At 41.4% G+C, this 22165-nt stretch overlaps 1 protein-coding gene across 1 annotated transcript; it reads right to left on the bottom strand.

Annotated features, from left to right (window-relative positions):
- Positions 1-64: 64 nt before the first annotated feature.
- On the bottom strand, positions 65-14099 carry LOC148822797 (IQ motif and ankyrin repeat domain-containing protein 1-like). Its single transcript, XM_088929491.1, has 14 exons — positions 14015-14099; positions 12878-13015; positions 9238-9371; positions 8612-8800; positions 7881-8072; positions 6935-7060; positions 6321-6460; positions 5903-5957; positions 4592-4684; positions 3620-3728; positions 3103-3199; positions 1783-1917; positions 1303-1431; positions 65-398 (listed from the first exon to the last, which is right to left on the bottom strand). Exons 1-14 carry the CDS (start codon positions 14097-14099, stop codon positions 224-226), a joined length of 1797 nt encoding a protein of 598 aa, XP_088785617.1. The 3' UTR covers positions 65-223.
- Between the last annotated feature and the right edge of the window lie 8066 nt (positions 14100-22165).

The raw sequence follows: 22165 nt of genomic DNA, 5'->3' as shown, positions 1-22165 counted from the left end.
CTATCTACTATACGTAAAATGACGCTTAGGCTAGGTGAACTACAAATAAACAAAGAAAAAATAATTCAATAATATACATTTATTGACTGATTTCTTCTACAGAAATAAATTCTGATTGGTTCATAGGCAAAGTGGATCCTTACCATTGCAACATCACCTAGAAATCTATTAGCTTAAGCTGTTGGACCTCCAGTGTGGAGCTGAAGCTGAGACTCTGCGTCAGTCACAGCTGTGGCCGAGGCAGGGTGAGTTCAATGGGGTAGAAGGCAGTCAGCAAGGCTTCGGGAGGGCTGCGGAGCTTTGTCACAAGGACAAAGCTGAACTTCTCGGTTCTGGCTGCACTGAACTCAGTTTTGGAGTACTGGGGGCCATCAGAGGGCCGCAGCAGGGTCAGGTACCTACAGTAACAACAGGTGGCAAAAGAGAGAAAGAGAGAGAGAGTCTTCTTTCAAAAAGATGTTGGGTAATGTCATTCAAGTTTTAGCATTTTACTACTGTATGTGGCCTGTAAAATCTGAATGATTGTATTGAGTATGGTACACAACAATGAAACGGTCACCATGCTTTTTCTCATGCTTGGTTGGTATAATACAAAACAGGGTACTAAAAACCTACAGTATATAAATATAGGTTAAAAAAACTAGATATTCACCATTTGCCCCTAGTCCTGCTTTGATATTGAGCTGCACCATTATATGATGCCCCACTGCCTGTTTCGTAAAGCTTCACATGGGTGTGAGAGTTTAACAGTCTAAGTGTCAGATTGAGTCTTTGTGCTGCCTGTTGCGGTCAGAAAGGAAGTGGGATTCCTGCAAATGCAAGATAATATAAGCCTGAGGTAAGAAAAGAGTATCATAATGAAACCTTGACAATCAAGCACGGTTGATGATTTTTGCACAACATTTCCTCAAATAGAAATCAACTGTAATCATGCCACAGACTTGACGGTAACATTGGGCTAAACGGGCTGTGAATACATATAAGGGTACAACATCTATGAAGATGTTTTCATTATCATTTGACTTCATCAGTGCAAAACCTTTTGTGATCTCCCCCCCACCCCCCACCCAATGTGTCAGAAAATTGGACACCATCCAATGCCCCTGATTTTTTAAAATGAATTAAAGTCCTTTCTGGACTGTAGCCTTCAAAGGCTGGAGATTCTGAAGTTTATTTTTAGTTTACTCTGAAGTTTATAGTCAATCACACATTACTGTAAGTCTATGCCACGTTGCATCTTAGCACCATAAGGAAATAGAGAGCCTTTCAGAAGAAAACTCAACAAGTTGCTCTGCACTGTACCTCTCATTCTGCAGCAGCTTTTTGTTCATAAGCTGGTCCATCAATCCAGCCTGTATCTGATTCATCTGATTCTTCACTGACTCAGACACATCTGCCTCCATCATGTTGATCACCAAGGGTTTACCAAACCTGGAGTAGGAGTAGGACATTGATTAGCCACTGCAGGTCTCTCCACAAAGAAAAGAGTTTGGCCCACCAGAATAAAGAATCTTTCTCACCCCATAGTGGGTTAGTTTCTGTATCTAGGTATCCCTCTTCCTCTTGCTTTACAGCTACATTCTCCCTCAATTTTCTCACCAATATCTCCTCCTGCCCTATCTACTCTCCTCCATTTTCTCTGTCTCTTCTCCCACCTCACTCTGTTCCCCTCTGCTACTCATCCCTCTCTCTCAATCTCCTCTGCCTTCATCTACATTTTCCCTCTTTCTTTCCCTCTGTCCTCTCTCCTCCTACTCCTTACCCTTCTCCCCTGTCTCTCACCTGATGGCACCCAGCAGTGCCACTCGCAATACCTCAGGCTGCATGTGTTCTGGATTCAGAGCATCCAGGTAGTTTGTGTCTCGGTAGCGTAGGAAGGTGGCTGCCTGTCCTGAAGGATCTATGAGCAGAGGCCAGCTGGAACCAAGGACAAATTTGTGGACTTAAACTGTCTCTATGCAAATAGATGCCATAAATCCAGTCGAAGTCAAAAGCATTCAACTTCCTCCAAGCTCTCAACAACACGGCTGGGTAGGCTGCTCCACACTCCCACAACTCTTTGTGTACAGAAGCTCCTCCTGTTCTCAGTATTCATGACAGCTGGTTTTTAGTCCTCATTTAGTTATTTTGATTAGAATCTTCAAAAACATGATCACAACAACTCAAGCAGCCAGTATGAAGTGTTGTAGCAGCTAATACATCACATTAACCTTTTTGTTGGGATCAACATTGTGCATTGACCACTGCAGGAGTTTGTGGGACAGTTTGGTAGGGCGTACATGATAAAATAGCAACACAGTCAAAACCTTTATACTAAGCCTAAAGTGTTTTAGTACAAAATGTTCTGTCTTATGTTTGTTGCTACCACTAGATGGTAGTCCTGTTTCACAATCCTGATGGTATCCAATGTTCATGAACATACTGTACATTAGTTTATATTGTGAACAATTTCTTAATCTAAAATGTGTTCACATGTAGCATGAATTCACTTTAGTTTTTAAGTAAATCCTTCACGTTATTATGTTTTTTTTTATTTTAGATAGAGAACAAAACGTAGGAAGCTATGACCTATAATTTTGCACCATTCCTAGACACAGGAGATTGTCTCAGAAAGGACAATCAAACAATTAAATTTATAATGAGCAATCACCTGACCAATTTAATAGCATGTGCATCCCTCATCTTTCGTGAAATTAATTTTTAAACATTATCCATAGTTGAATTACCATTACTGAATTATCCATAAATGACAGTTGTTACATTTGTCCCCACATTGAAACAGGAAGTCTTTTCCTCTATAATAGTCAAGGAATGTCGCTGGGAGGCAGGTTTATGATAGAATAAAAAAATTAAATATTTTTGCTTATTCTGTTGTGCTTTAATGTCACCCAGCTTTTCAATTTATTATTTAACTTCTATTAAATAATATAGTAACATACAAAATGAGGTTAATAATACCCAAATCAAAGAAATAACACTGATGTTTGCTAATTATTTTAAATGACTCTAAGGTTAATGAAACAGGTTTAAAAATAAGAATTGTCTAAATTCCTGGTCCTGCTACATTAGATATAAGGTCTCCTGCGACCTATGACCCCTCACCGGCCATCTTGCTGGATCCTTCCCCCAACGTCTTTGAGCAGAACATCATCCAGCTCACGCACCAGACACTGCACCGCACCGCGCTCTGCGACCGCACCTGAGGGTCAGATTCTGGGGGTCACTGCCCAGGGTCACTCGTGCACCTCAACAGTGCGCCTACAGATTCACTCACCGAGGGAGACACGACAGATCATGAAACTGCTGCACAGCTCAGGTGCTACATGAAAGGCAGTCACGTGTTTTGGAAAAGTGGCAGATGTACTGGGCTCTGTACACAGGGAAAAGCCTGAAAGGACATTTGAAATAATCTATGTGCCCTAACAGTGTTTTCGATCAGTTAGTGAGGAGCTTGCGTCAAATAAGAACGTGATGAAATGAAAATTGCAACCTTGCAGTACTGGGGTTATGTCACCCTGAACACCAGTGCTCTCTTATCTGATCTCAGGATGCCTTTCTTGAGCCTCCCGATGCCTGGACAGTCGCTTTCTGTATCTCGTGGCTGTCTGGATAGCCCCACCTTCCCCTGCCTGCTCCCGCAGCTCCAGCCGTGCCAGGGAGAGCTGCTCCTCGGCTCGCTGGGCCTCCGCTCGCACCCTCTCCAGCTGCTGCTCCGCCTCGCCAATCGCCTGCTCCCTCAGAGAAAGAGAGAGAGAGAAGAAAGGACAAGGCGCAGAAAATGTCGTGGGGAAGTATGCTTTGGTTGCACACAGCATAAGGGGGGGAGAAAAGTTTGAATAAAAAGAACACCAGTGCGGGAAGGATGGCTTTTAGTTTGCTTCTGCTACCGTTAGGTGATTTCGGAGGCATCCAGGAAAAAAAAAAAACAGCTGGAAAGGGGTAAGGCTGCAATGTGTAACAGAGACGTGCAAAACTATCTGGTTTTCTCATGTGCTCATTTTCCCCAAATCAATTCCTAAAGTAAAGCTATCACAGATCCTTAAAAATGAGGAGCTGTTCTACAGTTACCACAGGTAACTGAATCAGATTGGCGTTACAAAGATTCAGCAGTACAGTGATGACTTGCTGTAATCCTGGGCAATGTTACGGCTGCAGCTGGTCTTCATAAACCCCTCATTATCTAATTTCCCTTAGACACCCCTTCCTTCACTATTTAAACCCTCAGCTCATTCGGTAACATCACTTGGTATTAGGATCTCTTCTGCCCCATGAGCTCACCTCGTCCTTTCCTCCTTAGTACCTGATCTTCCTCGTCTGGACTCCCTAAAACATCCACTCCTTGCTTTTGGTGTTTGGATTTCTTGCTCTTGCCTCGCCCTCATCGGATTTGTTTGCCTCTCTTCTTGTGTACTACCCGGACTTGACCCAGCCTGGAATAACCGACCACTCGTCACCTGCCTTGGATACCTCAGCTACCGGACCTCGCCTGGAGACCCGCACAGGGTTCGTGAATTACATAGTTCCTCACGGGCAGCAGCAACTCCGCGCCACCTCTGACACCTCTGACCTCTGGCAGAGCCAACGCCCTCACCGGCAGTGTCAGCTGGGCTCGGTCCAGACCCTTCCTCTCGCACTTGTCATGCTCGGAGATCCTCTTGTTCAGCTCACAGTAAGCCCTCTGCAGCTGCATACAGCAGGAACACAACGAGAAAGGTGACTGCAGGAGACTCAGCGCATTCCCTAATCCCAGTACCTGCACAAACTAAAACATATGGTGCTAAAATGTGTTAGACTTTTGAATTCTGCATTGGACATTTTATAGGTCTGCTTTAGACCAGGAACATGCTGGCTTCTGTGTATATCTGACGATAGGGCACATATACATGAAAGAAATACTCTCACATGCCTCATTGACAGTTCTGGGTAAAAATACTTTTAAAAAGTGATGCATTACAGTTACGAGCTGCTTGTCTAACTTTAAAACAATGACTTGCAGCAGTGCAAAATGAAGCAAATGCAGTATTATTCAGCACTAAAAGAAAATATTAGCATGCATCTTTAAAGGCAGTCTTTTTGTTTGCTTCCTTAAAAAGTCATTAAAACATCATTATTGATGTGTCTATCTTAACACAAGCTAAGTACAAGATAAGTACATTTTAAAGAATGAATTAAATGAAGGACAATAAACATATTCAATTTTTTTCTGATGAATATCTAAGGCTTTAGGAAATAAACAGTCATGCTTCAATTTATTTTCAATTAATTAAATTCTTTCTTCAATTAATGTATCTGCCTCATATCTATCCTTATACATAATCATTTATTATGATATGATATGATATTAGCGTTCCATAGCGTTCATCAAACATCCCCACTCCCCTTGGGCAACCTACTCCAAAGCGTATATACACAAATAAACCCACTAATTAGACCCATGTGAGGATGTGCATTATAATTTAATATACTAATTGCCTATTTGAAGTCTCTGAAGCCCTGTTTAGTGGTTTCTAGCAGAGACAACAATCCTTCAATAGGACATCCTGCTGCAGAATATTGTGTAAAAGCATTATAAAAAAATGTTTTTTTCCCCAAGTATCATAGTTGTTCTAGAAATGTTACTGTATACATTACTTGTGTCTGCATTGTGTTTAAAAAAAGCTTAACATTTCTGTAAGATTTTATATATTACCATACAAGGACAATCAGAGTTTTCCGGAACTCATTATTCAGTATATTATAGGAGGAATGTATGTTGGTTTAACGACACTTAAGCTGCTTATTTCATCTGTTATGAGATTGTTAACTTCCAACTAACACAACAGAACAAGCTGGTCCTGAAATGCATTAACATACAAAATATAAACCATGTCCTTAAAATCTCCTGTTCACCTGCAGCTCTCACCTCTTTCTGACACCTCTCATGCTCTTTCTCTAGCTGCTGAACCTCAGATTTCAGCCTGTAGGGGGAAACAACATGTGTCTACGGTTTAGCTGTCTGTGACTACGACTACCTTCGACTTTATAAAACAGAGAAACGAGAAATCCTAAATTCCATCTTCTGGATGTCTGTGATTGGATAAAGTATAATTAATACTCCTGCCCACAATGGACTGCAAATGAAACTCTCATCTTCCACAAATTTTAAGTACAAATAACTTTAAATCCTTTTACAATACAAATGAGCAAATATGTATCGTACATGAGAATTTAGTGTGTTCTCATCGGTTTCCTTGAATGTTTTTTCATTTGGTTTTTTGTAACCTTTGCCATAAATGCCAGAACAGCAGGTGGAAAGTATACGGAGGTACAGTGGGTCTCACCGGTCCGCCTCAGCTTCTCTTTGCCTCTGCGCCTCCATGACTCTCCTCTGCTTCTCAGCCTCCATCCTCTCCAGCATGGCGTCTGTGGCCTTCAGGTCCCAGCCCTGCAGAGTCAGGGCTATGCCATTTCCCGAGGCCACCTGGGAGCCCACAGCGCACACACTAATACACTCAGCACCACCCTGGTATAATGAATGAGTTGAACTATTTTCTTACTGCCTGCAGTTAGAACCAAAATCTGCCACAGTCAACAGCATAGTCTATCACTACATTAACATGGGCTTTGGCGCAAGTCCTTATTCGGTATTTTGGTGTTAATTCTTGAGCATATTCAGTCTTCGGGGGTTCTCTGTAACATTTCTCTCCCTAATACAAAGTAACTGAGTGGAATCTGTAAATCACAGGCAAACAATCAAAACAGAGCAATATATGGTTTAACGCAGCACTTAGACTAGTTCTCAAGGTAGACGAAAACCAAAAAACAAATGAGTTTTAAAGTCTCAATTGGCAGACTCTTTATCATCCTCACCCGGGACTCCAAATAATGAAGTCTGTGCTCTGATGGTTGACACGACATGCTTCTTCAGTTACTCTCTAACGTATTTCCAAGTTACCTGTTCAGGCGTGCTGCCATCATCTGCATGTATTCTGGGGTCCGCCCCCAACTGTAGCAGGGTTTGGACTGCACTCAGGTGACCTCCAAAAGCAGCTCGATACAGGGGAGTCCTCCCAAAACCACCCTGTGAAAAACACACATTAATCTCAAGGACTTTATTAAGCGCATGCCCAATTCTCAATTCTAAAGAGAAGCCAGCCCTCCAATGCTACTAGGAATTGTTACTACTGCACACCCCAGATGGGCACATTGCTGCTATCTCCTTCAGCAAAGTACGTTATCCAGCGCGCTCCAGTAAACCAGACAGTAGAGACAAAGTGCCAACTATGGATGTGCAGGTGATTGAAATGTATGTTGCTCTGGATAAGCGTCAGCCAAATGAATCAATTACTCTAATGGTGAGAGTCTGACATGAGACAACACACATTCAAGCTCTCTTGTTGCATTTCTATTATCACGTTCTTCATTAATATGTAAGAGATCCCTTTATTAGCCATATACAATTTCTTGCTTCAGGAATTTCTCTTTTTTCGCATACCCCAGCTTGCTCTCTATGAGACACAGAGGCATATAGACAGGGAGAGAGAAGCTTAGGGTCAGAGCGCAGGGTCAGCCATTAATACGGCACCCCTGGAGCAGCTGGGGTTAAGGGTCTTGCTCAGGGGCCCAACGGAGTAGGATTCCTCTGCCAGCTGTGCGATTTGAACCGGCAACCTTCCAGCCACAGGCGCAGAGATCCTTAGGAACAGTGCCACCGCTCCACCCATGTAAACCCATATGTAAACCATTGGAAAGACCTTATACAGAGAAGAAACCATTTATCGGTGTGAAGGTCTTCTTGGACTCTGCAGCATGAATTTAGCTGCTGGAGATTATTGAGGTGTGATTTAGAGATGGCCCGGTATCTGGGAAGAGACCAGTCCAGACGCGGGCGCGGGCCTTGCCTTGGTGTTAATGTCAGCCCCGCGCTCCATCAGCAGGGTGATAATCTCCGACTGCCCGCCCCCTGCTGCCTCCGAGAGCGCTGTGTTGCCGTGAGCATCTGTGCTATTGATGATCCGCAGTTGACTGAGCAGGCGCTGCCGCCGCCCTGCCTCGTCAAACCCCACACCTTGCTTGGTGTCCAGGTCAGACACCTGGAGGGGAACCATAAGACAAGACACAACCAAAGAAAAAGCCCCATTTACTGCAAAGAATCTGCAAAGCAGGTTTTCGTCTCGGGCTCAGTTATTCTTCACAGAGTCGGGGTTCAAGCAGTCAAGTGTTTTTGTGTTCAACAGATTTGTTTTGGGAAAAGATAAGCTAAACGTATCTTCTACAATTCTGCAAGCTTAAGAAATTGTAAATCTATTACATACAATTAAACGTTTTGCTGTAAAACTCACAATTCAGCTAGAAATCCAAAGAGATTGTGTTTTGCTACCAAAACGAAGCTAAAATATTTTTATATAATGTTAATCCAGTAATGTAAAAATACATTAGCATAATTAGATAACATGTAGTAGCAAAAATATGATATACTGTATAGTAAGATCACTGTAAAGTACTAATTTTCACATGCTTTTTGTAAGATATTAATAAATATAATCTTACAAAGTGCACAGTCTACAACTTAGAGGTGAGTGCAGTGTACCGCAGCCTTTGTCCACAGAGCCGTGTCAAAGCAGAGCCTAACCTCCTTCAGCACAGCCAGGACCTCCTCTGCCTCACCCTCGAAGGCTGCCTCCAGCAGGCGAGTCCTCCTGCGCTGCTCCTCCTGCCTCCTCTTCCTCTCCTCTTCCTCCCTCTTTCTCTCCCTCTCTGCTTCTTCCTGCTCCCTGCGCACCAGTGCCAGAAATGCCTGCAGCACACCCTCACTGAGTGACTACCAGGTACAGACATAATCACACAGGCACTCAAGCACACACAGGTGCACACAAGCATCCGGAGACAGATTTTAGAAGCCGTCAGACAGAAACAGTCATACCAAAGCACAGAGAACTGAAGTTAAAACTTCAGTTTGCAAACTATTATTTTATTATCATATTAAAACACTTTGAGACACACAAGTACACAGAAGCCCACATACGAACACAGGCATATACTGTATAAACATGCAATAAATGATAAAGACAGAATGAGCAGTCAAAGCAACAACTGTTTTCCATTGAAACATTTTCTAGTTTTACGTTCGGATCTTAGAACAAGTTGGGTGACATTCTTTTCACAGGTTTGTATGCCACACACATTTTGCGTTCTTATGGGTTTAACATTTTGGATAAGTCAACATTAAATGGAGAGCTTGGTGTTTTGTCCTCTGACCTCTTTCTGAAGCTGGTCCATAAGCTCCTCATACTGCTTTCTGTCTCTTTCCCTCCTCTCTCTCTCCCCCCTGGCCAGGAGCTGTCGCACAGCGCACTGGATAGTGACAGCAGCTCTCTCCTCTGGGCTGAGCTCTACAGCAACCGAAAAGACAAGACTGACAAATGCAGAGCTGAAAGGTCTTCAACTGAGTAACATGTTCCAGTCAGTGACACAGACCATCCTTCCCAAGAAATCAATGGATTTCCATTTCTGTCCAGTCCAGAATGAAGATACAGCATGTTGCTGGAGAGTCTGAAACCTGGACATAAAGTATGTCATTAATCTCCTTTAAAGTGAAGATCATCGTCAATGGCTAAATATTTGAAGTAAAAGTGTTAATTTAATTTAGTTCAGAATCTCATAGCCAGAAGACCCTGTGGTTTTGAACCCATTGGGTATGGAGGATGTAGATGGGTTATATCTAGGCCATTTATTGCAGCCTGTTCAGCAAGAGGAAACAAAGATGCATACTAGGTAAATTCATGTAGAAACGGGATTGCAGACATTGCTGTCTCAGAATTTTAGAAAACTTTGAAGGGTGTTCTGCAGAGAGGTTACAGCCACAGTGCAAACATGGCGTTTGACAAAACTGGTTTGATCCCTAACAAGGACAGCAGGTGGCGCTGTGCTCTTAACTCGGACCCAAAGAGTTAAAAGCACAACTTGATTCTTAAAGTCACGGTGAACACAAACTGACAGGAATTTCTCTCGGAAATCTGGTACCAGGACAAAAACGTTCGGATCAACAGCTGCAAACCCAAGCGCAGACTATAAAAATCCTCGTTTTTATTTTTGGATGTGATGACATTAAACACAGTTTCTTATTTTGTTTTTCTGTGGCTTGCTGCAAGACACTGAAAACAAATAACTATGATTATGCACTTCTAATTAAAAATCAAGATTATGGTACATGCAAATGAGGTCACAGCATATCGTATTTCAATTAAATTAAGAAATATAAGGAACTGTTAAATAAATAAACATGCAGTTCTTTCCTGATTTATGCAGTATGTGTGCTTTTATCCCCACAAGACTAGCGTACAATGAACACTTATAATGGTTTGATTGATTATTGGACCAAAGTGGCAACTTCTGCGTGCCACATCTTTTTTTTTTGATGTAACGGAGCCAGGTTGATTTCTTCGAAATGCGAGTGTTTTAAGGTACAAATGACCTCATACTCATTCCATGCAATTTCTGAAACGTAGGGCTAGACAGAGAGCAGATAAGAGAATGAAGGCAAAGGAAGGGGGAGCTGAGTGAGAACACAAGCTCCACTGTCTGATGAGAACTCCCCTCTGCCTGAAATGCAGCAGAGTGACATTTTTTATAGTGATGTCACGAATACCTCAAGATAAACCACTCCGCAAATTGAAGGTGTCCTTCAGTCACACACTAATTACAATACATGAAGTGATCATTTTTACCATTAAAATGCTATTGAAAAGACCAGGTTTGCAGTGATAACTGACAAGTCTCATGTAATTTTTCAATGCAAATTATATGTCTTATTCCTGTGTATAGATGAATTAATTCTACATTAGGTTCCCACACCTCTGAACTCAATGTTTAATGCAAATTACAGTCTTATTTTGTATTGTTTCATTGTATGCCTATATATTTGTTTTCTATCTTTTCTGTTCTTAACATACAGCAAGCATGATATTACAGTATATCAGTTTTGTGCAGCAAACAAATATTAGCAAGGCTAGAAACTATATACTTTGTTTAAACCTAAAATGTAAAGCTTGTATTTTTCTAATTGTTTTCTGTATTTCTTAAACTGCATTTCTAAAACTATTCTGAAGGAAAGCATGAAATGCCAATATGCATCTTGGCACAAGCTGACAGGAATATGTTTCCTAAAACTGGTACCCTTCAGAACGTGTAATTGTCTTCTAATACACATCCTATAATCTGTTAAAAACACTCTGGAAACAGGCTGTCAGCAGCCATATCACCCTGCAACTCACAACTGGCAGCCCACTAAAGCTCAGCAGGTGTGAGCCTGGTCAGTACCTGGATGGGAGACCTCCTGGGAAAAACTAAGGTTGCTGCTGGAAGAGGTGTTAGTGGGGCCAGCAGGGAGCGCTCACCCTGTGGTCCATGTGGGTCCTAATGCCCCAATATAGTGATGGGGACACTATACCGTAAACAGGAGCTGTCCTTTGGATGAGATGTAAAACCGAGGTTCTGATTCTGTGGTCATTAAAAATCCCAGGGCATTTCTTGAAAAGAGTAGGGGTGTAACCCTGGCGTCCTGGCCAAATTTCCCCCTGGCCTTTACCAATCATGGCCTTCTAATAAGCCCCACCTTTTAATTGGCTTCATCAATCTATTCTCCTCTCCACTGATAGCTGGTGTGTGGTGAGTGTACTGGTGCACTATGGCTGCCGTCGCATCATCCAGGTGGGGCTGCACACTGGTGGTGGTGGAGGGGAGTCCCCATTACCTGTAAAGCACTTTGGGTGGAGTGTCCAGAAAAGCGCTATATAAGTGTAAGGAATTATTATTATTATTACCAATAATAATCCCCCTCTCGCTTAATCACTCTGTTCTCCTCTCCACTGAGAGCTGATGTGTGGCGAGCATTCTGGTGCACTATGGCTGCTGTTGCATCATCCAGGTGGGGCTGCACATTGGTGGTGGAGGGAAGTCCCCAATACAGTACCTGTAAAGCGCTTTGAGTGGAGTGTCCAGAAAAGTGTTATATAAGTGTAAGCAATTATTATAATTATAAATTTAACACTGTCTCTCTGATATTTAAGAAAGGAGTTGTAAATTGTGAAGCTGCAACTCTTAATGTAATAACCGGTTGATTATGGGGACATTTTCACTTACACAGCACATTTCTAGATTGTCATTAAGACACTGAAAGGAACACACCTATTCCACACAACAGCAGCACAATTGTATGGGTGGCAACTCTTATATGACATCCCATTTAAAAAGAAATCTTTCAGGCTTGTGTATTGACAGAGTGAACAAAAGACGTTTTTGCTCAAACATTTGAAGAATTTGGATTAACTGGTTGCTGTCAGTTACTTTAATTCAGGAAAACTACAAAAATAATTCTAAGACAAATGTTTGCAGCATACTGGTTAACAGTGCTTTATGATTTTACAATTACCACAGTTCATTTCGTTTAGTGTAAGTTATACATTTAAAGGTGACAGGTGATTATTTAACAAGAGTGTTAGAATCATACATTTTGATATAGTTTTATATCTCCATAGCTCCAAGTGCCTGGTGCATGTGAGTGATTCAGATCACGAAACCTGTTGTACAGCACCGTGGATTTCAATTCTTCTGATTTGCCTTTAGCTGTATCATTTATCATTTAAGGGCAATTGCAGATAACAATGCAGCTGCATTTGTAAGTGTGTTTGTTTTTTGATTAAATCCTGCCAGTTGTGTTTAGGCAAGATTAAAGGCTTTCTGATTAATAATGTGATGCATTTCCAAATAACTCTGAAGCTCCACATGCAGTACATGTGGATTAAAAGACATTAAAATGAAGAATCTCACCAGAGAAGCACCGTTTCATGGTGACTGTGCATCATTCTGTAGTAGTGCCCTTCACCAGACCATGCCATACCTGACCTCCCCCTCGAACCTGTGTCTCCCAGTTCAGCACTGCTAGAAGTAGCTGGTCCTTTCTTTCCATCCTTAGTTTTGGATGGGCTTTTAGCAGCATTCTTAAGTACCGTGTTGCCTTTTGGTATCATTTTCTGTCCTGGAGGTAGAAAGAGATATGGGTATGGGCACAGAACGTAGCGATTCAACAACCAAGAGAGAGTTACAGAAAGTTTCCTAATGCAATCCTAAAGGCTTTTCTTTAAATGAAGAGATTTATACTGTCAATGCATTGTAATGTACTGTCAATGTATTGATCATTTGGAACAGGTAACCTATGTTGGACCAATGTTTTCATAATATACCACAAATGCCTGGGTCTAGCTGTGATCCAACACAACGATGGTTTGCATTGGCCTAATGTATGTCTGAGGGTTAGAACATCATTAACACCATTATTGAGCGTCTTGAGAGTGTTTGTGGAGCACAGTTACACAGGGGTGTAACTCTCTTGAGCACAAGTGTTAGTAAGGCTGGAATTAGTGAATCTGAGCAGCCCCACAGAAATAAAATGTATCAGGTCAGCAGATCTCAGAGTTCATCAGGGTCAGTGCTGTGGGGTGTTCAGTAGGTTAGGTGTGAATGCAATTTAAAATCTGAATGGTCAACACTACTGTTCAGCCAGTGACCAAGAAGATGCAAACTCTACACAGACAGAAGTGGATTCGAAGTCAGGAGCTGTGAAGAGGCAGTGCCACTTCCTGATCTACTGTATAGTGCCACCATTTATTGTTTCTTGTTGTACAAAAAATTGTACAAAAATATTACTGTGTTCGTGAATTGTATTACCGCTACACCTGATTCTTTAATATTTGTGTGTGACATCTTTTCTCGATGTGCTTTTGCTTTGATCATTCTGCTGCCTTCTGTATCTGCTTAGGATTTTTGATATCTCCTTGACCACATAAATTGTGTCTCGCCAAACTCCAATGTGGTAGGAAGAACAAACAATATACATGGAATGTTTATTATTAGCTGTTTTCACCAGATTTGGAAAAAATGATTTATTAAGTGTCCTTCTCTCATGTATTCAAGACAGCAAAAAAGTAAAAATCATGTATTTTATTTACTTTGGAAGAAGGTGCAATGAGGAAAATACCTGTTTTTTTGGCCTGGATTGGACCCTTTGCAGAGACCTTTCCCACCCCTTTCACTGGAATTGCTTTGGCTTTGCTGGAGTTCATATCTACAGATAATGGAAAGAAAATTCTTCCTGTCGAAAAAGAGTTATCAGTCCAGGGCTTAGACAACTGTCACATACAGTGCAATACCCACTAACTTTACTAAAATCAGCAATAATACATCTGAAATATATTAGCTACCCTGAAATATCTTACATCTATACTGCACACATTTTACAACGAGCACCTGCAAAAATGGTTTCCCCCACGCTACTTTCAAACCCATGAAATAAAAAGCATTTCTTGGATGAATGTATGATGCCCTGTCTCAAGTTAAAATCGATGAGCGAGATAAACACGGCTTCGCTTGCGTCTATTCCATTCTGTGCTTAGAGCTGCATCGCATTGATATTATCTGTTCTGTGTGTCAAACCTGCCAATTTTAATATTGCAACGTACTGCAACGTTCAAGACGTAAGGACGTACAAGCCATTTGTTCCGAAGATCAGTTTGCATCTTTTTTCAGGTAATAAAACAACACAAAATGTATGTGATACATTATTAATTTATCATTTTCAAATAAAGCAGGCTAACTATTTTTTAAAATAAATTTAATACAGTTTGTGTATACATAATGTGATGTGAGCTTTTTATTATTATTATTTTTTACTTTTAACACATAAAATAGGCTACGAGGCAAAGTTAACATTGAGAAACACCAATACAAGACGGCTAAAATTAAGTTTCTGAGTGATAAACAAATATTACCTGGTGTTCCCTTGTCATAAAAATCAATGCAAATAAAATACCTTTTGATTTTTACGGAAATGCATTTAAAACACAAACTCCTCCAAAGTTTCCGAAGCGGAGCTGGTGTCCATAGTAACCGCTATGTAGTAAGTGAGAGGGTGGGTGCCGCAGTGCTCGCACTGTGCGCAGGTTCTCAACTTTCGCTTGAAGCCTCTGACGTTCAGACCTGTATACTGTAGGTTAGTATTCATGCCTTCAAAAATGATTTTCTGCATTTCCACTTATACAAGGGGACTCCATCAAGACAAATTATTAGTCTGCTTAAAGTAAACCATTATATTACATTTATTTTATCAATGTTTTTGTTGCAATAGAACAGTGTTAGAAATGGTGATCTCCACAGCGCTCATCACCCGAGATCTCTGGAAGACCTTGATTATGAAAAAATGCTTTAACGACGGGCTCAGAACACTGATTTTATCTGGCTGTCCATTACCCCCTGACTGTAGTTGGAGAAACTTTGTCTTTTTTTATTATGCTTGCCTTACAAATGTATTTCTTCCGTCTGCTGCGACTTTTTGTGTGTTGTCTCGAGGAGTCGATAATGTAACAACTAACATGAAAAAAAAAGAAAACACTTGAATGTCAGTATTCATGGGTTTTTTTTTAGCAATACGCAACTTTTCCGAAACACATTTTAGATGTATGTGTAATAAAAGCATTAATATGAGTTAATAAATGCAAGTACTGACATGAACAATGTGAGCATAATATGCAAATATTGTATTTCGTGGCTTTTCGAAGCCATTGGCAGGTATATTCACTACATTTTAAGAAGAATCTGTACTGTTTAGCAAAAGTTATTGCTTTCTTTAACCATCTACTAGGTATGTATAAAATCTTAAGACAGCAAAACCTTACCTTAAAACCTTACATGTGCAGCACCATAATATAATATACTAAGGTTCCAAATAAAAGCATTTTGGATTCCATCCTGACCTCTTCCTTAACCACTAAATAATAATAATAATAATAATAATAATAATAATAATAATAATAATTCCTTACACTTATATAGCGCTTTTCTGGACACTCCACCCAAAGTGCTTTACAGGTAATGGGGACTCCCCTCCATCACCAGTAGTGTGCAGCCCCACCTGGATGATGTGACAGCAGCCATAGTGCACCAGTACACTCACCACACACCAGCTATCAGTGGAGAGGAGAATAGATTGATGAAGCCAATTCAAAGGTGGGGATTATTAGGAGGCCATGATTGGTAAAGGCCAGGGGGAAATTTGGCCAGGATGCTGGAGTAACACCTCTACTCTTTTAGAGAAATGCCCTGGGATTTTTAATGACCACAGAGAGTCTGGACCCCAGTTTTACGTCTCATCCAAAGGACAGCACCTTATTACATATACTGGGGCATGAGGGCCCACACAGACCACAGGGTGAGCACTTCCTGCTGGCCCCACCAACACCTCTTCCAGCAGCAACCTTAGCTTTCCCAGGAGCTCTCCCATCCAGGTACTGACCAGGCTCACACCTGCTGAGCTTCCGTGGGCTGCCGGTTGTGAGTTGCAGGGTGACATGGTTTATAATGTTTACAAAACATTTTTAACTGAACTGTCAGTTTAGTCTAGGTTACATTTCAGTACAATTATTGTTGCAGTCCAGGTTCCTGGGCGATGTATCTGAAAGCAGTGCACAGTGTTTTAACAAAACAGGCTGAAAACATGAACACTAAAGTACACTAAAGAGGAAAATGAGTTTGTACAGTAAGCCTTGTTTAAAGCTTTCTGTGAGCTGTCCAGATTTGGCAGCTCAGCTGTCTAGAGTATAACCCCGGCATTCTTTTTTGGATGAGTGTCATTGAAGAAAGATGCAGGGAATTATCTGGGCAAAGTTTACTTTTAAAGAAATTAGCACTCAAATAATCCTAAACAAATTTATTGCATGTGCACAAAAAGCATAAAGGCATATTGTAGCTCAAGATTCTTCAGACAGCATTCAGGTTTTTATACATAATGGACAGGCAATATTTTAGGAAACAGACCATAGATCTCCATCTCTGCTCCTGGAGAGCCCCAGTCTAGCTGGTTTTATCGGTTGCCTTAAAATAATTAATTTCTAAACCCAAGAACAAATTTAACTTTGATCAATTTAAATATGATCAACAGGTGGCGTGCTCAATTAAGAAATGTAGAGAGCATTTGGAAGAAAAATCTGAATATCCTTAATAACAGCACTTAAGGACCAATATTCCTTTCATTAGAACTTATTGGTTTCATTGCTTAATTGCTTAAACAGGTGTTTCTCATCTTTAAATAACAGGTGATTTACAGTGAATATCTAGGTTGGTGCTCTCCAGGATCACAATTGGAGAATCTTGTTTTTGTACATTTCTTCAATTACTTCTCCTAAAGAGTTGAGAAACAAAATAAAGACAGGGGACACATTTCGTGTGAACAGCAGTTTTGGGGTCATTAGATCAGAATGTGAAGGAATATCCAGGGAGAACCTTTGTCAGAAATGCTGGAGTGTTGGGAGGCAGCAGAGGTCTGCTAGGTTGAGAGATGAATGCAGGCAGGCAGACAGGCAGAAAACACACCTACACACCATTATAGACAACACATAGAATTTTGCAATCTGTCAGAATGCTGTCGCAAACAGTTATGTGGAGCATTGTGGGAAATCCTGCTCAAAAAGTAAATAGACACTAAATATTTTGATTCATTTAACCTTGCCACTGGATGCTCCCTCTTCGCCAGCCAAGTATGAATTAAAATGAAACACGAGTCTTGATTTAAAGCCCAGATTGCCTCCTCCAGTAAGTCCAGAGCTGTCTAGACGCTACTCCAGGATAATCGCTCCAGATATGTTGGCAGTGAGCAGAAACCTGATGGTTTGCACTTTGCAGCTGACTGGACCATTTTTATGAAAAGGTGGGGGTGGGGAGTATTGCAACTCAGACAGCTGTAGCAATGAATTGTTTGTATTTTTGTAGGGCATAAATTTCACATTCAGCTGACTGAGAACACAGGTGGGTATATTTAGAATTGTTACCAGAGCTTTCACACTGTCAGGGAACACTCTCTACAGTAGGTGTTATGTAGAGGTCATCATCAGCTTATTTTGGGAAGAAAGCCCTTAACAGAACTAACGGCTTCCTCAACTGAACAATTCTCACATTAAGAATTTTGCTCCAGGTCCCAGCAGTTAATCACTGTCACAGCATTGTTAGAGAGGGAGTGGCACTATAGCAGTGTGGTCTTGTAACAGAAGGGGTGGTATTCATCCGGGGTTAAGCATGTTGGAATAGGGTTGTTGCCGCTGGAGATGTAATTTGTGGCTGTCTGCTGCCAAAAGGGCTCTCACACAGAATTTTATATATAAAAATTTAGAACCACTTATCATTTAAACCTTATTTGTGCATTTTCAGGTCTTGGCCCACAGCGACAAATCCTGCTAACGCACACGGGACCTGACTCCTCAGCCCCGCCCACCTTCACGCCACTCTTTTCACATATCAGAGGCAGCACCGCCTCGTACCAGAGGTTCATGCCGATTGGAGGGGAGGCACATCCCTCACAGCCCTGCAGGGGTCGTTGTGTTGCTGAGAATCAAGAGACCCCAGGCCAATTAATCCCACCCAACCTTGGGAGAAGCATAGGCCCATTCAGCTATTGCCCTGAGTCAGGCTCAAACCCGAGATCATAGAGTCCAACATGTGCCAAGACGTGCTTTTATTAGTTAAGCCACACGGGAGGCCCACAAAGGTCACAGTTTAAAAGTAATCCTTCAAGCCCTGGACAAGAGAGAAGATCACGTTTCTACAGGGATTACAGCACAGTGACATTGCAACTCAGTCTAGTCACACTGAAAAACATTTTTATGAATGAAACATTTTTATTGACAAAAGGCACACCCTTGCTGCACTGAAGAGAAAAAGAAAACTTGTTTTTTTTCTTTTCAGAATTGCCCCTCAAGGACAGAACGCTTTATGGTTCAAACAGTAGCTGCAACAATGCACTACGAGACAGAAATTGTGCTGTACTATAACATTTGAGAACTGAAATCCAGTGTGTATTTTGCGATATTTCAGTGACTGCGCTACAGGGACTTTGAATTTAGTATGTGGAACATACGGTGATTGTTACCAGGGTGTATATCTGAGCGTAAGCAAAAGCAAAAGACAAGGGAAATTGAAAAGCACCAAATCCTGTGAAAATGTTTTCCAACAAAAGCTAGGATACAAAAAGATACTGCATGAAGTCACACAGATTTCAGTATCTGTCTTCTTCGGTTAAAATGACACGTAGGGGCAAAGTTAAGGCAGAGAAAGACCTTTGACCAAGGAGAGGTTCTATTATCAGCTTAATTGGGTCTGTGACTGATTTGTTTGAGAAAGGGATGTTACAAAAGAATCCCACCCTAGCAATGAAAATCAGGGATGGTTTATATTTTTATTTCAGTTTTTATTCACCCAATTTGTTTTTAAGGCAGTCTTTGGAACACATTTTGGCAGGCAGTGTAATGCTGGAAAATTATAAACACACACAGGAATATGTAGCCAGTGGGCTGTTCTAGACAGGCAGGGAATGTAAGAGGGTGCTGTCTGGTTTTGCCACTGTTTAAAGAATGCTGGATGCTCTGTGAAAATGGGAGCAGTGTTTGCACATGTACAGGTTGAACGGGCTCCTGCCAAGAGGCCTCCGCTTGTCAGGACATAGGCTTTCTGAGTGCCCAATTAATAAATGCACTCACCTGAGTATAAGCTGAGCTCTATGATCGGAGTTTGAGGCTGGGACCCACCTCACCTCCAATCAGCACTCAACCTCCTACTGTATACGGGGCTGTGTTACCGGCAATGTGTTATAAAAGAGTGGGTCAAAGAGGGGGTCAGAGGGGGCTGCCTGCACTTCCTCATTCTCCCCTGTGTGCGGTTGCTGGGTTCGTAGCAGCAAGTTGAGACATTAATTCCACATTGCGTGGGTATATGAACAATAATTGTCCTCTAAAATTAAAAAAGACAATACGGATGTTATACAAGCCACCTTACACACCGTCACAATCGTATTCAATTATATGAAAGGATCCACATCATGAATCTACTCCAGCCAATATGAAGCTACCATTGTTATGCTGTTATAGAACATACTGTACATTGTCCTCCAGTGCTCCTGTTTTGACCCTTTTTTGCAAGATTTGTGGCCCAGTGATAAAAGCTGTCGGATGTGGGGTGATGGTTTGGGCAATTTGTTAACAATTAAATATAATTAATATATTTTTTTAGATGCATTGCATTTGTGCATGCTGCAGTAATATAGCTGTAGATGTTGCACAAGGCTTTTGACTGTAGAGCCTTGAGTTTCTTTTTAAACAGATGGGGCTGTCTGGGCAAAAGCTTGTGGATGATCATGTAACCCCTGAGTTACTGAATTAGAAGAAAATGCTTAATCTTCTCATCTCAGAGAGCAGAGGTTTTTGTCTAGCTTAAGGACTAGTACTATTGTTTACTAGTTGTGTGTCACTATGTGTTGGCATTGTTAGGAAGAACTGCATGCATTTTTTGAGCAAAAACGCAGTGTGTTCCCAGACCATGAGACCAACCTATAACATCTTGTCCCAAATCTATAAATGTGTACTACAGCAGATAGGGAACATTAAAAAGACATTGAGGTATATTTTGTACTTCAAAACTATTAAGCCGGATTATTCTTCCTTAGTTAATATACAGCAATCAGGAATTTAATGTTTTCAAAGAGCTGCATAATGACAGCATGCAGTGATCTTACAAAATATTTTCCTACCTGATGTAACTCATCTTCTGTTAGAGATTTTGCTATTGATAGGGCTGTGTCAAACAGTTTAATATTTGTATAATAGTTTAATAATTTATAAATAGTTTTCTTCATTGACTAACAAATTTCCAATGCATGACAAACATTTAGAGATAAGACTAATCTTCTCATCTGATCCAATACTTGCCCGTATGTCCTGCATGGCTCTTTGCCTGCATGTGGGACCTGACCTGACAGCAGGACCATGGTCAGTTAACCAGGAATCTGGTGAAGAATGGAAAAAATAAGATAAGATCACTTTATTGGCCATATACAAGTTCTTGCATTAGGAATTTGTCTTTTTGCATACCCCAGCTTACTCTCCATGACACACAGGCACACAGACAGAAGAGAGAAGCTTGGGGTCAGCCATTTACACAGTGCCCCTGGAGCAGCTGGGGTTAAATGCCTTGCTCAGGAGCCCAACAGAGTAGGATTCCTCTGCCGGCCACAGGATTTGAACCAGCAACCTTCCAGCCACAGGCGCAGATCCTTAACCACAGAGCCACTGCCCCACCACAGAGCAGACATGTTGGCCTGACATGGAGGTAGGAAGCCAAGAGGATCTCTCATTCTCTCTTCTCTTTCCATGACTTCTCATATCTTTTTAACTCCGTCAGTCCTCCAACGTTCCGCTTTTTCTTCCACTAAGAGGGATCTGTCCTATATCTCTGGGTCTCCTCCTATATCTCTGCCTGTGCATCTCCCCGCAGGTGCCCTCCCTCCCTCCATCTTAAGCTCAGCCTCTCAAAGCCTACTCTTTTCTCCCTGTCTTCTGCCTCCTTGTCTGTGGACCTCTCTGCTTGTCTTGATTCACTACCCTCTCTCCCTCCTCCCCTGTCAAGATCTCCAGGAGCCTGACTCCTGTCCTTGTCTCTCCTGTTCCCAACAGTCGCCTGCTCTTGAGCAACATTTCCAGAATACGCCCCTCCCCTACCAACCATATCATTCAACTGTGATTGTGTTGGCCTTCTTTTTTACTTTTTATCTCATCTTGCCATACATGCACAATTGTTACTTATCAAATGTAAATTTAATGCATGTATTGTAATTGCCCCTGAATAAGGGCTTCTGCTGAGCAGATTAATTATTAATAATGATGATAATAAAAGGAGCTGTTTTTAAGCTCACTGACAGAGATAATGAAAGGATGATCATGACAAAGAATTGCAAACTGCCCATCCTAGGCTGTAAAAGCCCAGCCTTTTTATTAATGATTGGGTATTATAGACCAATGAATTACTCAGTCTTTTGATCTCTTTTGTTTTACATTGCCTTTCTTCCTACTTCGTGAAGAAAGAAAATGTTGTGGGCATTATATACTGAACCTTTAGCTAATTGGTTTTAAACCTAACAGTTAATCCTGGTAGATCTGTAATATGTGGTGCAAAAAGTAGCCTTTTAAATGTATGGGTATTTACAGAGGATGAAATTACATCAATGACTAGGAGCCCTTGAGAACAGGCCCACACCCACCCACCCATCCCCCACAGCTGCCACTCTCCAACACCTCCGCCATTAACACCTGCAGCA

The sequence above is a fragment of the Atractosteus spatula genome, chromosome 12 (genome assembly GCF_055471065.1).
Source record: "Atractosteus spatula isolate fAtrSpa1 chromosome 12, fAtrSpa1.hap1, whole genome shotgun sequence".
Classification (NCBI taxonomy): domain Eukaryota; kingdom Metazoa; phylum Chordata; class Actinopteri; order Semionotiformes; family Lepisosteidae; genus Atractosteus; species Atractosteus spatula.
This window is presented reverse-complemented; position numbering and strand designations above follow the sequence as displayed.

Excerpts from the sequence above, each read along its gene's own strand:
- LOC148822797 (XM_088929491.1), bottom strand. The coding sequence starts at position 14,099 with ATGAACTCCAGCAAAGCCAAAGCAATTCCAGTGAAAGGGGTGGGAAAG. Across the intron at positions 13,016-14,014 it reads AATCCAGGCCAAAAAAACAG|GACAGAAAATGATACCAAAA; the intron begins GTATTTTCCTCA and ends TTCTACCTCCAG. Across the intron at positions 7,061-7,880 it reads GGGCTGACATTAACACCAAG|GGTGGTTTTGGGAGGACTCC; the intron begins GCAAGGCCCGCG and ends TGTTTTTCACAG.